The following is a 16027-nucleotide window of genomic DNA, read 5'->3' as shown; positions in this document are numbered from 1 at the left end:
GTAAATCAAAACGGTCACATTGCTGGTTGCTTCAATCCGTGAAGTTACACCTCTACATCTAAGGCCACGATCCTATGCACACTTACCTGGAAGTAAGTCCCATTGAACACAGTGGGGCTTACTTTTGAGTACGCACGTATAGGATTGTACTGTAAAGCAGACAAGCAAGCTGTAAAGTTAAAGGAAAGAGCAGGTGTTTTATATCCAGACTGTTGCTGCTGCAGCTGCACAGGATTGAGATAAAAGATGCGATAGCATCTTTTATTATATCTAAATTAAGAATATGAAAGTTTGTGTGTTACACAGAAATCTGTATCACTGAATCTTCCTTGCTCTCCCCTACTGCAAGATAAAGCCAGGGCTTTCTGGAAGCTCCACAGCTGCTGTAGCAGCTGTCACATTCGATAGCTTCTACAGCCACCAAGAGGCTTCAGATCACAGGCTCCTGTGTGAACGGCCCATCGGTGACAAGATGTGCCTGCAGAAGTAATATTGCCTTGACCATATTTTCCTCATTAAGCGTCCCTGCCTTAGTACCCTCTCCTCATTAATTGTTATTCTCATACATACAATTTGGGACCAGGGTATCTAAAAGACCACCTTGGCCGTTTATCTGTGCAGGCAATTACACTCATCAGATGGGGCACTGCTGAGAGCACCATGTGCCCAGAGGTACACCTAGCCTGTACTAGAAACCAGGCTTTTAGTGTTGCAGCTTCAGCTCTCTGGAATCAATTACCAGCCAAAGTGAGACAGGGACCCAGCATCATGATGTTTAGGTGCTCACTGGAGAGGTTTTTGTTTAAGAAGGCTTTCAGAATAAATTGCGTTATTGATCTTATAATTTTCTAAAACAGTTGTATTGTTTTTAGTACCCGTGTTTGTGTGTTTTATCCAGTTTTTACCTTGTACGCCATTTGGATGGCTTTTTAAAAATAATAATTTTTATTAGCTTTCAATTACAAGAAACCAAAATAAGCCTCATTTTATCCATATCAAATCACAATACCAAATCAAATATCAATTAATCAACTTTCCAAATGTATAATTTTGGTGGCCCCCTGTGTGCTAGAATTACAGGTTTGATCATTTCTTTTCATTCTGCCCATTTTGATGGCTTTAAGCTATGAAGCAGTCTGTAAATTGGTTAAATAAATAGACAAAACCACTGACTGTAACAACAGTCTCTCTTAAATGACATTGGGGGGTTGGGGTTGGGAGACAAGCATGGAATCAGCTGTTCTGAAACTGACTAGACACACTGCACTGTAATTTACTGAACATGCTCACGGACTGCTACTGAATTTCCTGCGTACCTGGCCAGGGGCCACTTTGATGGAGGCCCTCAGCTTCCAGGGGATCCCTCATTCATTTCAGAAGAGGTAACAGATATGAAAATGTTATCTAGTTTGCTCAACTAAAACTAGCAGATGAACTCATCAACGGGATGCTCCAGAGTGTAGATCAGAGCAATGGTAACTAATATACAGTAAAAAAAGCACTAGCCCATAGACTGCAACTCCCATCAGCCCCTACCAGTATAGCTAATGGGAAAGGATGATGGGAGCTGTAGTCAAATGACATCTGGAAGGGCATGACTTTGGTTGCCCCTGCTGCAAAACATGCTTCACGCCCTTCCTTCTAAGATAATGGAAATGGAAATATTGCCAACGGCTCTTTTTAAGCTACCCCCCTTCCACATTGTGTTCTTTTAAATTAACCCCCTGCTCCTCCACCTTCTGTTTACTCTTAAAGCAATACTGCGTTCCCTAAAGAACGCAAAGTATTTCTGGGCCTCCGCAGAGCAAGGGGGCTTCTGGTTCTGAACAAGCACTGAATGGTCACTGTCACAAGGAGAGACCCTCTAAGAAGCTGTTGTTACCTTGCAAATTGGCTATAGGTGATTTGAAAATTCCCCCAGTAGTAGAGGCAGCCGTCAGTCCTGGGAGGGCAGCAACCGTTGCTGCAGGAAATGTCCACACAGCCAGCCCCTGCTGACTTGCCACTTGACCTGCAATACTGATGGGGATAAGAAGAGGTTGAGTAACTGCCCCTGCTGGAACCATAACGCCTGTCACAACTGTTGCTAAGTTTTCCTGAGTCAAGACCTGCAAAAGTAAACAAGATTTAAAAAAGAAAAGGGAAAAAAGAAATCAACGCCACTGCAGACAGCATCAGCGCAGCAGCAGCAGCCACGTTAGCAAGCCCACAGGAGGCCCAGCCCAGCCAGGAGACGCCTGCCTGAGTTGTGCTGTGTGCGGCTTTGTGCCCCGTGCCAGCAGCTGGGCAGACCCAGCTCTGTGGCACTCAGGTGGGGGCTGGTTGCAAAGTCAACGTTCAAGCGAGATGGGGACATTTTCACAGCCCTGACAAATTGCTCTAGGCTGCACCTTTTATCGGCTCCCCTGCCCTCCCCACACCCACCCAAAGCACAATGCCTTGTAGCAAATCACAGTAAAGCGCAGCCATTTTAAGGGTGCGTTGGCACCAATTATTTCTCCCGGGATATGTCCTGGGGAAAGTTGCCACTGTTGTACCACATCCTTGGCGGAGTCACTGAATGCTGCTCCACCTGTAGGTGTGACAGTTCTTCCTTAAGAGAACACTCCCTGCAATGTTCCACAAGGAAATATTCACTGCAAGCAATATTGGATTTGCTCCCCATGAAGCTCTGTAGCAGATCTTGGGATCTGCTATCTACAGATCTACTTAGCTGCAGACTGAGGCACTGTTAGCGAGTGGTTTCCTAGACCGGCTGGCTGGAAAATTGCCTGCTCTTGATAAAGTTATACCTTGGGGGTACTTCTGGGGCCATGGCTGTTGCTTGAGGCTCAGGTGGCCTCAGTGGCGCGGAGTGCCGTCTATCAACTTTGGCTGGTGGCCCACCTGTGCTCTTATCTGGACAGGGGTAGCCTAACTACTGTCGTCTATGCTCTGGTAACCTCTAGGCTAGATTACTGCAGTATGTTTTATGTGGGTCTGCCTTTGAAGACAGTTCGGGAACTTCAGCGGGTGCAAAATTCAGCAGCCAGGTTGCTCACAGGGACAAAATAGTTTAAGCATATAATGCTTAATGGCCTGACTGCACTGGCTGCCAGTTAGTTTGCAGGCCCAATTCAGTATGCTGGTTTTGACCTATAAAGCCTTGAGGTGCTGAGGATCACAATATCTCAAGGAACATCTCTCTGCATACAAGCCGCCTCAGGCCCTGCGATCATAATCTGAAGCCCTTCTTTGTGTGCATCCTCCGCAAGAGGTCCAGAGGGCAGAAACACAAGAACGGGCCATTTCTGTGGTGGCTCCCTGCTTGTGGAATGCTCTCTCCAGGGAGGATTGCCTAGCACCTTTGCTATGTATCTTGGGGTTCCAGGCAAAGACATTCCTCTTCTCCCAGGCCTTTGGCGAATTAAACAATCTATGGCCTTTTAAAAGGGGTGGGTGGGGTTTACTTTTTGTTACTACGGTATATATTTTTGTGATTTCATATTGTAAACTGCCCTGTGATCCTCAGATATATAGAAATTTAATAAAGATAAATAAATAAATCTAATCGCTTTAAGTACTCCGGCTTGCTGCTTTAAGGTAAAGGTAAAGGGAACCCTGACCATTAGGTCCAGTCGTGGCTGACTCTGAGGTTGCGGCGCTCATCTCGCTTTATTGGCCGAGGGAGCCGGCGTACAGCTTCCGGGTCATGTGGCCAGCATGACTAAGCCGCTTCTGGTGAACCAGAGCAGCGCACGGAAACGCCGTTTACCTTCCCGCCAGAGTGGTACCTATTTATCTACTTGCACTTTGACGTGCTTTCAAACTGCTAGGTTGGCAGGAGCAGGGACCCAGCAACGGGAGCTCACCCCATTGCAGGGATTCGAACCACCAACCTTCTGATCAGCAAGCCCTAGGCTCTGTGGTTTAACCCACAGCGCCACCCGCTGCAAACAGCACTGCAGAGGGTTCAGAAGAGAAGGAGAGCAAGGAAGGAGAGCTCCTCTGTACTCATCTTAGAAAAGAGCTGGGTGGTGTAAGCACACCTGAATACAAAGTCTCCTGCCTAGAAAAGCATCTCAGTCTCAGGTACCTCTGCCTCAGTCTTTTGCCTCTCTGTGGACATTGCAGCATCCACAAAATGTGCAGAGGCTGGGAACTCTTGCTCTAAGTGGCAAATGCCCAGAGCAGGGAAGAAGATGATTGAGCACTGAATCTCTCCTGCTGACATCAGCACTAAAGGCCTTTCCACACAATCAAATGAAGCATGATTCAATTGCATTTTATGAAGTAGGCGATAGCTCCCCAAGTCCCAATGCAAATAAGTATGATATCTCATTCCAATATAGTAGATGGAAGGACTGCATTGCCTTGTCTTGCTGCATGTGTGCGCGATGGAGGACAAAAACACAGGAAAAGATTAAAAAACGCGGAGGACCAGTTTTATCCTTTTATAAATGGCCCAAGGTATTTTGAATTTTTCAATTATTTTTCAAGGATATTTTTCTTTTCCTTCAAGAGGCCGTAATAAGTGGGGAAAAGGAAATCTACTTTCCTCAGAAAAAAAAATGTTTAAAACTTTAAATGCATATGACTACAGTGGTACCTCGCAAGACGAATGCCTCGAAAGACGAAAAACTCGCAAAACGAAAGAGTTTTTCGTTTTTTGAGTTGCTTCGCAAGACGGATTTCCCTATGGGCTTGCTTCGCAAGACGAAAACGTCTTGCAAGTTTGTTTCCTTTGTCTTGCAAGTTTGTTTCCTTTTTCTTAAAACCGTGCATTCACTTCGAGGAGCAACTCATAGCACGCGGTGTGGTAGCCTTTTTTGAGGTTTTTGAAGACTTTGGTGATTTTTGAAGCTTTTCCAAAGTCCGTGCTTCGCAAGACGAAAAAATCGCAAGACAAAAAAACTCGCGGAACGAATTAACTTCGTCTTGTGAGGCACCACTGTATTGAGAATAAAACTAGTATTATCGTATTTTATTTTTAAAAAACAAATAAATAAATTCTGGTTTGCTACAAACTCTTGTTTGCAAACTGTGAGGTGCATAAGGACCCAAGACCCATAGGGACCTGTTCGAAATATAATAACAACAACAATATAGATAATTTAAAACCAACAATTTAAATTTCAAAAAATGGCCCAGGGAAAAGTGGCTTGTAGGCTTGAGGGCATGTTTTGCATTGAATAATGAAGGAGTGGACAACTACCAGGAGGAATTAGATTTTTCTAAAATAAATAGACGTTTACAAAATGACGTGTGCCAGAGCAGTGGTGCTGGTGCTGGAGGGAATTGCGTCACTAATAATAGCACAGAATGCCTAACAGCTGACTCTTGCACAACTCCATTCCTCCACCTACTCCCTGGGAATACTGCAGATTAAATGCTGGGAAAATGTGATGTGCCCACAACAAAAAATGCAACCTTGGAGGAGGACTGTGTGCATCAAATTCGGTAACAAATGCTCATTGATTCAATAAAAAAAGCTGATTGTGTGGAAAGGCCCCTCAGCATCGCCTTCGTTTTCTCAGGCTTGGAGATGGTTAGCCCCTATGATTATGGTGGGGGGCTGGGGGCAGGAACAATTTCTTCACAAAAATTGTTGCTCCATATAAGCTTGCAGTGAACAAAATGCCTATGTGCTTTGGAACCCAGGTTTTCCAGGACAAGGAGGAGATAAGTTCTTTACTGTGTAAGGCCCTGAACAGACCCACGGCCCAGAGTTGCATTGCATATGCCCCACAGCGCTTCGCACAAGCTAAGAAACAGATCCCTGCCAGTAAACACTGAAAGAGTGCATTTGATTTCTACAAAGTCTGGCCAGATGGAACACTTTGAAAACAGGAACCCATTTGAGAGCATCAAAGCCCCATAGAACAGAATGTGGCATTCTTGATCCCAGAACACCTGGGGCTCAGAGTGCTCAATGCACACCAAATGCCAACTTCACAGACAGTTTTGGAATTCTGTTCTACAACCCCCCAAGCCAAGGGACTTCTGGCAACTCAGCTTCTACATATGTAGGATGTGTCCACACCTGGCTCTTCCAAGGCACAGGTGGAAACTCCCACACTGTTGCAGAAATTGAAATGCACCATTTCCTCTGTTCAGTGGCCAATAGGCTTCTTCCTCCCGCGTGCCCGACAAAAGAACTGTAAGGTAAGTTACCTGCGGTGCAGCTTGCAGTGTGACGGGCGTTAGAGTTTGTGTTTGCTGGCTTGTCACTTGGCTGAAGGGGACGATTCCTGGGATAGGTGCAGGGGTTATTTCAGGTAATGCCTTTACTTCACCTGGAGACAAGAGGAAACAGTTCGTTTTGTTTACCCGTTCGGGTGATACCCACAGAATGCTGGGCTAAGTGGAGATGGAGGTAGCACTCGTGAGCATGGCATGAAACCGCCCTTTACAGAAGGAAGAGCCATTCAGGGAAGGAACTTGGAAATAGGATAATGTCAGGCAGAGAAAGGGGGGGGGGTCATAGCCCACGTGCCTCGAATCCCAATTGTCCTTTAAAGTGCATGTGGCCAAAATGTAAACGTGGGCAACACCAAAGCGTAAAAATGGGTGTTGTCATTTTTTTTCTGGAAGTGGGAAAACTATAGCATGGGCCTGCAGGTCTCATCAGTTAAAAGAAAAAGAAAAAACACTTTTTTAAAAAAAAATAGACAAATTTGGGAGGGGGAGGGCTTGAGCAGAAGCCACAAAGACCTTTTGGCAATCACAGTGGGGTATCAATGGGGCAGTCAATAAAAAAAGTAAACCATAAGTTGATTAAAAATGTTTGGAGGACTGCAGATTTTTGGGGGGCATTGTAGTAAGGGATCCTATTTAAAATGTTCTGTACTTCTTCTTCTTCTTTAATTTGGGGGCACCTGCTTTACACGCAAAGGACAAATGATTAGAGAATTTGCAAAGTGACTCATTTTTCTTAATGATAGTTATTTGAGTCAAACCTGTGCTAACTGTACGGTGATTGTGGTACCCATCAGAAGAACCATGCTAACACTGCCAACATACCAGGTGAGGCCCCCATTTAACCAGGAAGCCCAGTTGCAGGGAACAGCGTGTGGATAGGTCCACCCACTTAAATCAGGCCCCCAACAAAGGAAGAGCAGGCACTTTAGGCCTCTTAGGTGAAGAATCTGGGTAGAATTGTTCTAGCAAGAAACTCAGGAGGAAGCAAATTATGGGACCTTCCACTTTTGCCTAGATAGCCTGCAGAGGTCCGCTGCTGTTCTCCAGTCTGAACAATGCACTGCCTAGAGAAAGCACTTGTTCCTCCATGTCATCCAGACTATCCCTATGACCCAGATGACTTCTGCTTTTGCCCACTTGCCTGTTCCTGGCTTTGGCACCTTGCCCAGCCCACACACTTTGCAACCACTCGCTTCTATCCATCTCTGCTGCCTGAACCCTCCACTCCCACATGGTGGGCCAAGGCCTAGAGATGGACCAACTGGCAACAGGCAGTGTGAAAGCTCACTGGCAAGAGATTTCGGCTGGAGAAACTACTCATCCTTTGGCCTAACCTCTGGAAGCTGGGAGTTAATAGCTGGGTTTCCACTCCTCTCAAGTGCTCCTTGCTGGCAGAATGTCCCTCATGTTTTCACGTGCACCATGTTTCCTCACCAGCTAGGGAAGCATTGCTTATTATGATTACTTACATTTGAGTCATTTTACATTAAAAAGTCTCCAAGTGACTTAACATGATAGAATACAAACTGGCAGGATGAAAAAAGAGATCATTTAAAACAGAGTACAATGCAAAATTGTAGGGACGCGGGTGGCGCTGTGGGTTAAACCACAGAGCCTAGGACTTGCCGATCAGAAGGTCGGCAGTTTGAATCCCCACAATAGGGTGAGCTCCCGTTGCTCAGTCCCTGCTCCTGCCAACCTAGCAGTTCGAAAGAACATCAAAGTGCAAGAGGATAAATAGGTACTGCTCCGGTGGGAAGGTAAACGGTGTTTCCATGTGCTGCTCTGGTTCGCCAGAAGTGGCTTAGTCATGCTGGCCACATGACCCAGAAGCTGTACGCCGGCTCCCTTGGCCAATAAAGCGAGATGAGTGCCGCAACCCCAGAGTCGGCCACGACTGGACCTAATGGTCAGGGGTCCCTTTACCTTTACAATACAAAATTCCTAAAATGCTCACCCAGAAACATAATAAGGACAAGTCCTACCCCACCTCACTAAAAGATGAAGTAGATACAAACTTAAGTACCAAAGGCCTTGACAAATTAAAAAATGTGTTATTGTGCCTCATAAAAACTGACAAGACGTGTGCCAGACGCATTTCCCTGGGGAAAACATTCCACAGATGGAGAGTCACCACCAAGAAGATCGATTCACTTGGGCCCTTGATTGAGGCACACAGAGAAGGGCCTCTGATGAAGATTGTAGGGTCCTTAACTTTTTATAAAGTTGGACTTTTTCCTAATGCAGAATATACCACAAAAAGAAGACTAAGAGGCCTGTAGGTTGCCCCCTTGTTGACCCATTTAACCTACAATTTATTTTACGGCACGGCCTCTTGGGCAGCAGGGAGGACGGAAAGAATGAACGAACAAAGTGCCTCTTACCACCTGACTCTCCCGATTCCTTTGCTGGGTTTTGCTCTACCCCTTCCCTTCCCATTTCACTGGGCTCTGGAGGGCAGCTCACAGGAGCCTCTTCTCTGGTTGCTGCTGCAGTTTTCAGAGTTTTCCCTTCGTTCTCCACAGGTATTGGAGCATCCACGCCCACCTCCAGCACCCGAATGGTCTCATGACCCGACATCACAATCACCTGAAAAGAGACAACAAAGGATAACCTTGTCTAAGGCTCCGCTGGGGCAGCGGCAGCTCCTCTCCCCCACCACTCCAGCACCCCTTTGACAAAGCGGTACCTACGGGATTGCCTCTCCTGGTATGTCCCACGGAGGAACTTACGGTCTTCAAACAAAAACATCTTGAAGGTCCCAGGCCACAGAGAGGTTAGGCTGGCCTCAACCAGAGCCAGGGCTTTTTCGGCTGTGGCTCCGATCTGGTGGAACGCTCTGTCACAAGAGACCAGGGCCCTGCGGGACTTGACATCTTTCCGCAGTGCCTGCAAGACAGAGCTGTTCCACCAGGCCTTTGGCCAAGGCACAGCCTGACCCCCTCCTTTGGTAATTCTTCACAGAACTCTAGCCCAATGGTTGACATCAATTTGATTTGAATTAATTTTAGAATGAATGATTTTAGAATGTTGTACTATTTTATTGTTGTTAGCCGCCCTGAGCCCGGCTTCGGCTGGGGAGGGTGGGATATAAATAAAATTTATTATTATTATTATTATTATTATTATTATTAGGGGTCTGCGAGAGGCACATACCTGCTCATTCACTGTCAACGAGGCTTCATGTGGGGGCACGGTGTCGGTGTCCATGATTGGACGCTGGAAGAGCTGGTGGCAGCCTTCGGCAGGTCACATACTGCAAAAGGAAGACACAAAGGTTATGGGAGCGTTCATTGGTCCAAGCCTGGGAGCCACACAGCATGCCGCCTTTTAACGACTCAGGCCATTGATTCACCTGATGAACAACACCTCTCCAGGGTCAGAGGCCTCTCCCAGCCCTACTGGGATTGAACCTGGGACCTTGTAAATGCCAAACAGATGAGTTACAGCCCTTTGCACTGAGCTACAGCCCTTTGCAGTATCTAGTTTAGCCTATTTTCTTCAAGGCACTATAGAAGCCTTGCTTAACCCACCCAAATCTCACTTTCACCAATTCTTCCTTTGACTCTACCCGACCCTAACCCAACCCTGCTATTTCTGGTTGAGTCCTTGCAGGGCAGCTCAAGGGGGTTTTGCTCCCATGGGCATCTTTGCAGGAACTGGGAGCAAAAATCCCTTGAGCTGCCCACTAACATGTTCCCAAGCTGTGTTTGTCGAACAGCTTACGGGTTTCGTCATGAAAGGGAAGGTGATCCCGTGACAATGGCTCATTACCCCATAGGGGCCAAAGCAGGCAAAACAGATCATGTGAACTTATCTAAAGAAGAAGAAGAAGAAGAAGAAGAAGAAGAAGAAGAAGAAGAAGAAGAAGAAGAAGATATCATCCACATTTCGTTTTATATTTCCTATTTTGGATTATTTTTCCTTGCCATGCTCAATTACTGTGTGTGTGTGTGTGTGTGTGTGTGTGTGTGTGTGTGTGTGTCGGTGGTAGCCTCACTTGTTGACAGGACAAAACAGTGTTCCACTCTTACACGTTTTTCATTACTTCGTTGGGTCACGTATTGTCCCTCCACTGCCTTGCAGAAAGGTAATTGCCTTTATAAGAGTCTCATGCATTTTTTATAAGGAGTGTCTCTGTGACACACTTGGCTTTCCTGGGTGACATTCAAATCTACTTGATGCATGCAGGAAGGAGCTCTTTATTTATGCAGACACATGCAGGAGCCCACAAATTGCAACCACTGAACTGGCCAGAAATTGTGTGCACCTGAAGAAACCTAAAGACCCTTCTGCCATGGCCATCCCCAAGGACTCTGGTGAGGGCAATGGGTGGGAGGAGAGAGGTCATGGATCGGAGTCCTCCTGCTCAGAGCCAGGTCTTTCCGTTCAGATTCTCCTTCTGGAAGACTCACAGGCCCTCTCCTTCTTGGCTCTGGGGTAGGAGAAAGGCCAGTGCAATGCCAGGGAGGCCCTTTTCAATGCCAGAAGAAGGGAGGGAGACTCAGCAGTCAGGAAGAGGAAAGCCAGGTGTTGCCTCTGAAGCATCGCCATGTCACTCGTTCCATGTCTCTGATACACAAAATATGAGTATGCTCAGCTGACAAAGCCCTGCAGGGCGAAACAAGGTATTATTCCGGGAATCCTTGTCACGTTTAAGTTCTTTCGTCTGACAACTATATTTTGCAAAGGCACATGTTAAGATCTTTCGTATCCTTTGTCCGAAACCTGCATACAACAACCTTACTTTGCAAACGAAGATGTGGAACATTACAAACAAAAGTTCATCTTTTGCAAGTACTGCTCCTTAAAGTTGTTACGTTTTACTCTTGTATTCGCTAAGACATACGTGGAACACAAAAAGCTTTTATTTGGACATTACGTTTAAAAAAACTGATTCCTTTGTACATACACGGAACACAAAAGCTTCTATTTGGATATTACATATAGAAGAACTGATCTATTTGTATTTCCTGTTCTAAATGTTGGTCCTTAATTGCTTCTACTCAATTACAGTGGTGCCTCACAAGACGAAATTAATCTGTTCCGTGAGGCTCTTCGTATAGCGGTTTTTTCGTCTTGCGAAGCAAGCCCATTGACAGCTTAGCGGATTAGCGCTATTAGCGGTTTAGCGGCTTTTAGCGGATCAGCTGATAAGCGGCTTAGCGGCTTAGGAAAAGGGGGGGAAGGGGGGAAAACCCGCAGGAACTCGCAAGACATTTCGTCTTGCGAAGCAAGCCCATAGGGAAATTCGTTTTGCGAAGTGCCTCCAAAACGGAAAACCCTTTCGTCTAGCGGGTTTTCCGTCTTGCGAGGCGTTCGTCTTGCGGGGCACCACTGTAGATCATGTGAAAAGAGTTATGTTTAACAGGAGGAAACGGTGAAGTCAGCTATGATTAAATGGGCACAGGATATCGGTCATGACATTATGTTTGCTGACTGGGAACAGTTATGGACCACTGGTGTTAAGTTTACGGCATGTAATGCCTTAAAAGAAAATATAATGAAAATGATCTACAGGTGGTACATGACCCCAGTCAAGCTTGCAAAAATTTACCATTTGCCCAATAATAAATGTTGGAAATGTAATGAGAATGAAGGTACCTTTTATCACCTATGGTGGACCTGCCCGAGGGTGAAAGCATTCTGGGAAATGATCTATAATGAAATTAAGAAAGTCCTTAAATGGACATTTACTAAGAAACCAGAGGCTTTTCTCCTGGGCATGGTTGGCCAATTGGTGCCAAAGAAGGATAGGACTTTCTTTATGTACGCTACTATTGCAGCAAGAATTCTTCTGGCAAAGTATTGGAAGATGCAAGAACTACCTACTCTTGAAGAATGGCAGACAAAGGTGATTGACTTCATGGGACTGGCAGAGATGACCGGCAGAATTCGTGACCAGGGGAAAGAGGCAGTGGAAGAAGACTGGAAGAAATTTAAAATATATCTTAAAAACTGTTGTAAAATTGAGGAGTGTTAAGATGTCAAGGGGTAAGAAGCAGAGAACTACAGCTGTAATTAACAAATTTATGGAATTTAATGAAGGGAACTAAATGGATAAATTGACTAAAGGGTTGCTAAAAAATTTTAAAATAAGGATGCAGCGAAAGGGAGGTAAGGGGAAGTCGATTGAAAGAAGTTACAAGAAAATAAGATTTTGAATTTATTTACGTTTGATTTGTTTATGTTTGTTTGTATTTTGTGATGTGTTTGTTTTTTAATTATGTGTTTTAAAAACTGAATAAAAATTATTATTAAAAAAAAAATGAAAAGAGTTATGTTTATATGATGTATAAAGAATTTATATAGTTAAACACAGCCAGTTACATTGTGGGTATATTTGTTAGTTCAATTTACGTAACTGTCAGGGGTTCAGAAGGAGAGACACAGGAGGGGGAGCAAATGGAGAGTGAGGAGGAGGAGTACGAGGGGGGAGCAAGCAGTGACAGTGGAAAGAGTTATTCCACAAGCCTCTCCAGCGAATCGGAGGACTCACAGAAGGGAGCGCCGGTGGCCAGGGCGAGGGGGGTTCCAGGGGGGAATCCCCAGGAGGAAGGGGCCAGCGGGGAGTCCCTGAGCAGCAGTTGGAAATCAGGACCAGCTTCCCCACCAGAGCGCAGTGGGGAGGGGGAGTCCCAGGAATCGGGACCAGTGCTCTCACCACCAGCGGGAGGAGAGGAGTCAGGTTTGGTCACGCCCACATCAGGAAGCGGGGAAACGGTCAGGAAGAAGGTTACCGGCTGGGCGCGCGGGCCAAGTTCAAATGTACAGGCGAGCGGCACAGCAGGGAGCCCGGGTAGGGAGCCAGGTCCTAAAGCCCGCCGGAAGGAAGGGGAAGACCAAGGGGGGTCAGCGTCAGAGGAGTCCAGGAAGGAGGAGACCCCAGAGGGCAGAAAGACCCAGCGAAGGAAAGAACAGCGTAGGAGGTGGAGCCGGGTGAGGATCTTAAACTGGTGTGGGAGGAGCAGTGAGTCAGAGGGGACTTAGCCGGTCTAGCGTCGAGACGTGGGTCTGCGCGCCCAGAGCCTTGAAATGGAAACTAAACTTCAATAAAGACTTTGTATATTATATCCACCGGGCGTTGGTCCTCTGTGAGCTGGGATCTAGAGGCAGACCTGACAGTAACTATCGGTTTGACAGTGTTGTGTAACCTGTACAGTCTCAGACTGCAGCTCCTGATCCTGGAATCATGAACTGCCTTTAGCGGACTATGAAGCTTGAGTTGGTTTGCCTTACCACTGGTACCCAGGGCCATCTAGATTAAATTTCTGCTCTTCTCCCGTTCCTGAGTTTATACTGTCAGAATAAAGAACAGCTTCTTAACCCCCAAGGAAGCACACCTCTTGCTGTTGTTCTTGAGTGGGAGTCACAACAATTATTTTATTATTCTTTATTTAACAAAATTTATATGCCGCTTGGCTGCAAGCAGAACCTCTGCCTGGTTTTACTTAGGGGTTCCCGTGGGCAGAGCTAGCAGTCACTAAGGTCTGAGTTTTTCCTGTCTTCCAAACCAGAATGGGTTTGAGAGCCTTTTCTCCAAGTTTTTCCAAAGTCGTTTGTTATCGTTCTCCACATGGCTACTCTGTTCTCTGCTCATTGTCCACTCCTTTTCTGGCATCTCAAGGTCAGGTAGCCTTTGTCAACTATGATGCTCTCAGTATACAATTTCCTGTTATGCACATAGCTAAAATTCTTTCTTCCTAAACCTCATTCTCACACAAAGCAAATGAGGAGATAAATGAAACATTATCTGGGCTGTTACATTTCAGACCGTGGGGCACAAACTACATAATGATGCATCTTAAATGAGATGCCAGGGACAAGGTTCCTCTAATCTAGTTGTTTCCCAGGCATTATGTACAAGAACGCAGCTGCAGTTTGAAGTGGTCTAATGCAGAAACCGATCTCCCACCTCATCTGCTAATTGCAGGAACCACAATCCAAACATGCAACTTAACATACATCTATAAAACTTCAGTGCCCCTCAAGGTTCAGCCTTCAACCACTTGAGGCGAGCTGTTAACAATGTGCTCTCTACGTGTGTGTGTTTGCATACAGTGTATATCTAACCAAGCTGGAATGGGAAAGCAGGAAAATGTGCTTTAATTGCATTTCCTGAAAGACTTCACTGCTCTTTCCCTTTGGACTGAAGGGAGTAGTATATTAGCATATAGCAAAATACCGTATTTTTTGCACGATAACACTCACTTTTTTCCTCCTAGAAAGTAAAGGGAAATGTCTGTGCGTGTTATGGAGCGAATGCCTGTGGGTGGAGAGGGAGATCTGCTGCAGTCGTGAGCAGAGGATCCATGGTTCCCCTTCCTCCCCTCCTCCGTGACTCGCTTTGAAACAGCAAAGCGGGAGAAGAGCCGTGGAGTGGGGAGGAGAGAGGGACAGAGAGCCTGCTTCTTTAAAGGAGCAAAGCGGGAGGGGAGAGGAGTCTTCTCCCCTTATACCCCTCTTCTTCATTATTAGCAGCATCCTTCTCCACCCACCCCACGCATGCTTCTTCTCCCCTTAAACTCCTCTCCTGCATTATTAGCAGCATCCTTCTCCACACACCCCACGCGTGTTCCTTGTCCCTTGAATGCTTTTCCTTCCTTCCCCACTTAAAACGTGGTTACAAAGCACGGATCCACATGGATCCTCAGGATTTTTGCACTGGGTCACCCCAAATTCACCATCAGATCACATAGCATGCCCATGGCTACATCTTGCACCAAAAAAATCACGCACCCACTGTTGCCTGGGGCTGCAGTGGTGCAAAAACGTGGTTACAAAGCATGGATCGACATGGATCCTCAGGATTTTTGCATTGGGCTACTCCAAACTCACTGTCAGATCACGTCTGTGGCCACAGCACGAACCACAAAAATCATATATCCACTGTTTCGTTTAGAATATTTTTTTTCTTGTTTTCCTCCTCTAAAAACTACGTGCGTGTTATGGTCTGGTGCGTGTTATAGAGCAAAAAATACGGTACTTATCCCATAATCACTATACTTTATAATAGGGCAGGGATATAACATCATTCCATCATTTTCTAGCATTCATTAATTTTACAATATTTCTGTAAATAATCTTTAAATTTTTTCCAATCTTCTTCCACCAACTCGTCTCCCTGGTCTCGGATTCTGCCAGTCATTTCCGCCAGTTCCATATAGTCCATCACCTTCATCTGCCATTCTTCCCGGGTGGGTAAATCTTGTGTCTTCCAATACTTTGCTATAAGTATTCTTGCTGCTGTTGTGGCATACATAAAGAAAGTTCTGTCCTTCTTTGGCACCAATTGGCCGACCATGCCCAGGAGAAAGGCCTCTGGTTTCTTCAGAAAGGTATACTTAAATACCTTTTTCATTTCATTATAGATCATCTCCCAGAATGTCTTAATCCTTGGGCATGTCCACCAAAGGTGAAAGAATGTACCTTCAAAGGTGGTTGAAGCATGTTGTCCAAGTCCTGGGAGCTGTCCAAGTCCTGCAGGCCTTGTCTGACTACCAGGTCTTCCTTTTTTCTGCTGCTTGCTGCCTCTGCCAACTCTAGCACAGACCTCTGTACTCACTAACCATTAACTGCTCTATGCCTTCAAATGGCCAAGATGGAACACTGGGAACTGTAGTTTGGTGCTGATAATTTGAGAAGCAACCTGTAGCCCTGCACAGAACTACAGCTCCCAGGTTTCCCTTGGGAGATAGGATGGCTAAGAACTTAAATGGTCTAATGATGTATATATGCCTGGGGGAGGTGTGGGGATATAAAAAGATACACCTGTTCCCCCTTGGGGAGGTTTCTCTCTACACGGAGCTTTTGTAACAAAGGCCTTTGGAGAGCCACTTTTAGAATC

General features: G+C 45.9%; 1 protein-coding gene and 1 long non-coding RNA gene across 3 annotated transcripts in view; one reads left to right on the top strand and one right to left on the bottom strand.

Moving 5' to 3' along the window:
• The window catches only part of LOC309332473, a 192459-nt gene that overhangs the window by 126704 nt on the left and 49728 nt on the right, over positions 1–16027 (top strand). The window lies entirely within an intron of this gene.
• Positions 1–16027, bottom strand: part of POU6F1 (POU class 6 homeobox 1) — a 39169-nt gene that overhangs the window by 6798 nt on the left and 16344 nt on the right. For both annotated transcript variants that reach the window (XM_081844542.1, XM_081844543.1), the window contains exons 2-5: positions 9337–9436; positions 8565–8769; positions 6154–6275; positions 1883–2108 (exon numbers count right to left, since the gene is read on the bottom strand). In XM_081844542.1, the coding sequence (XP_081700668.1) occupies positions 1883–2108; positions 6154–6275; positions 8565–8769; positions 9337–9390 (607 nt within the window). In that variant the 5' untranslated portion in view covers positions 9391–9436. The remainder of the gene's footprint in view (positions 1–1882; positions 2109–6153; positions 6276–8564; positions 8770–9336; positions 9437–16027) is intronic.

Source organism: Podarcis erhardii (genome assembly GCF_964252035.2).
Source record: "Podarcis erhardii genome assembly, chromosome: 2".
Classification (NCBI taxonomy): domain Eukaryota; kingdom Metazoa; phylum Chordata; class Lepidosauria; order Squamata; family Lacertidae; genus Podarcis; species Podarcis erhardii.
Note: the sequence above shows the minus strand (reverse complement) of the source record. Positions and strands in the feature narration are given on the sequence as shown.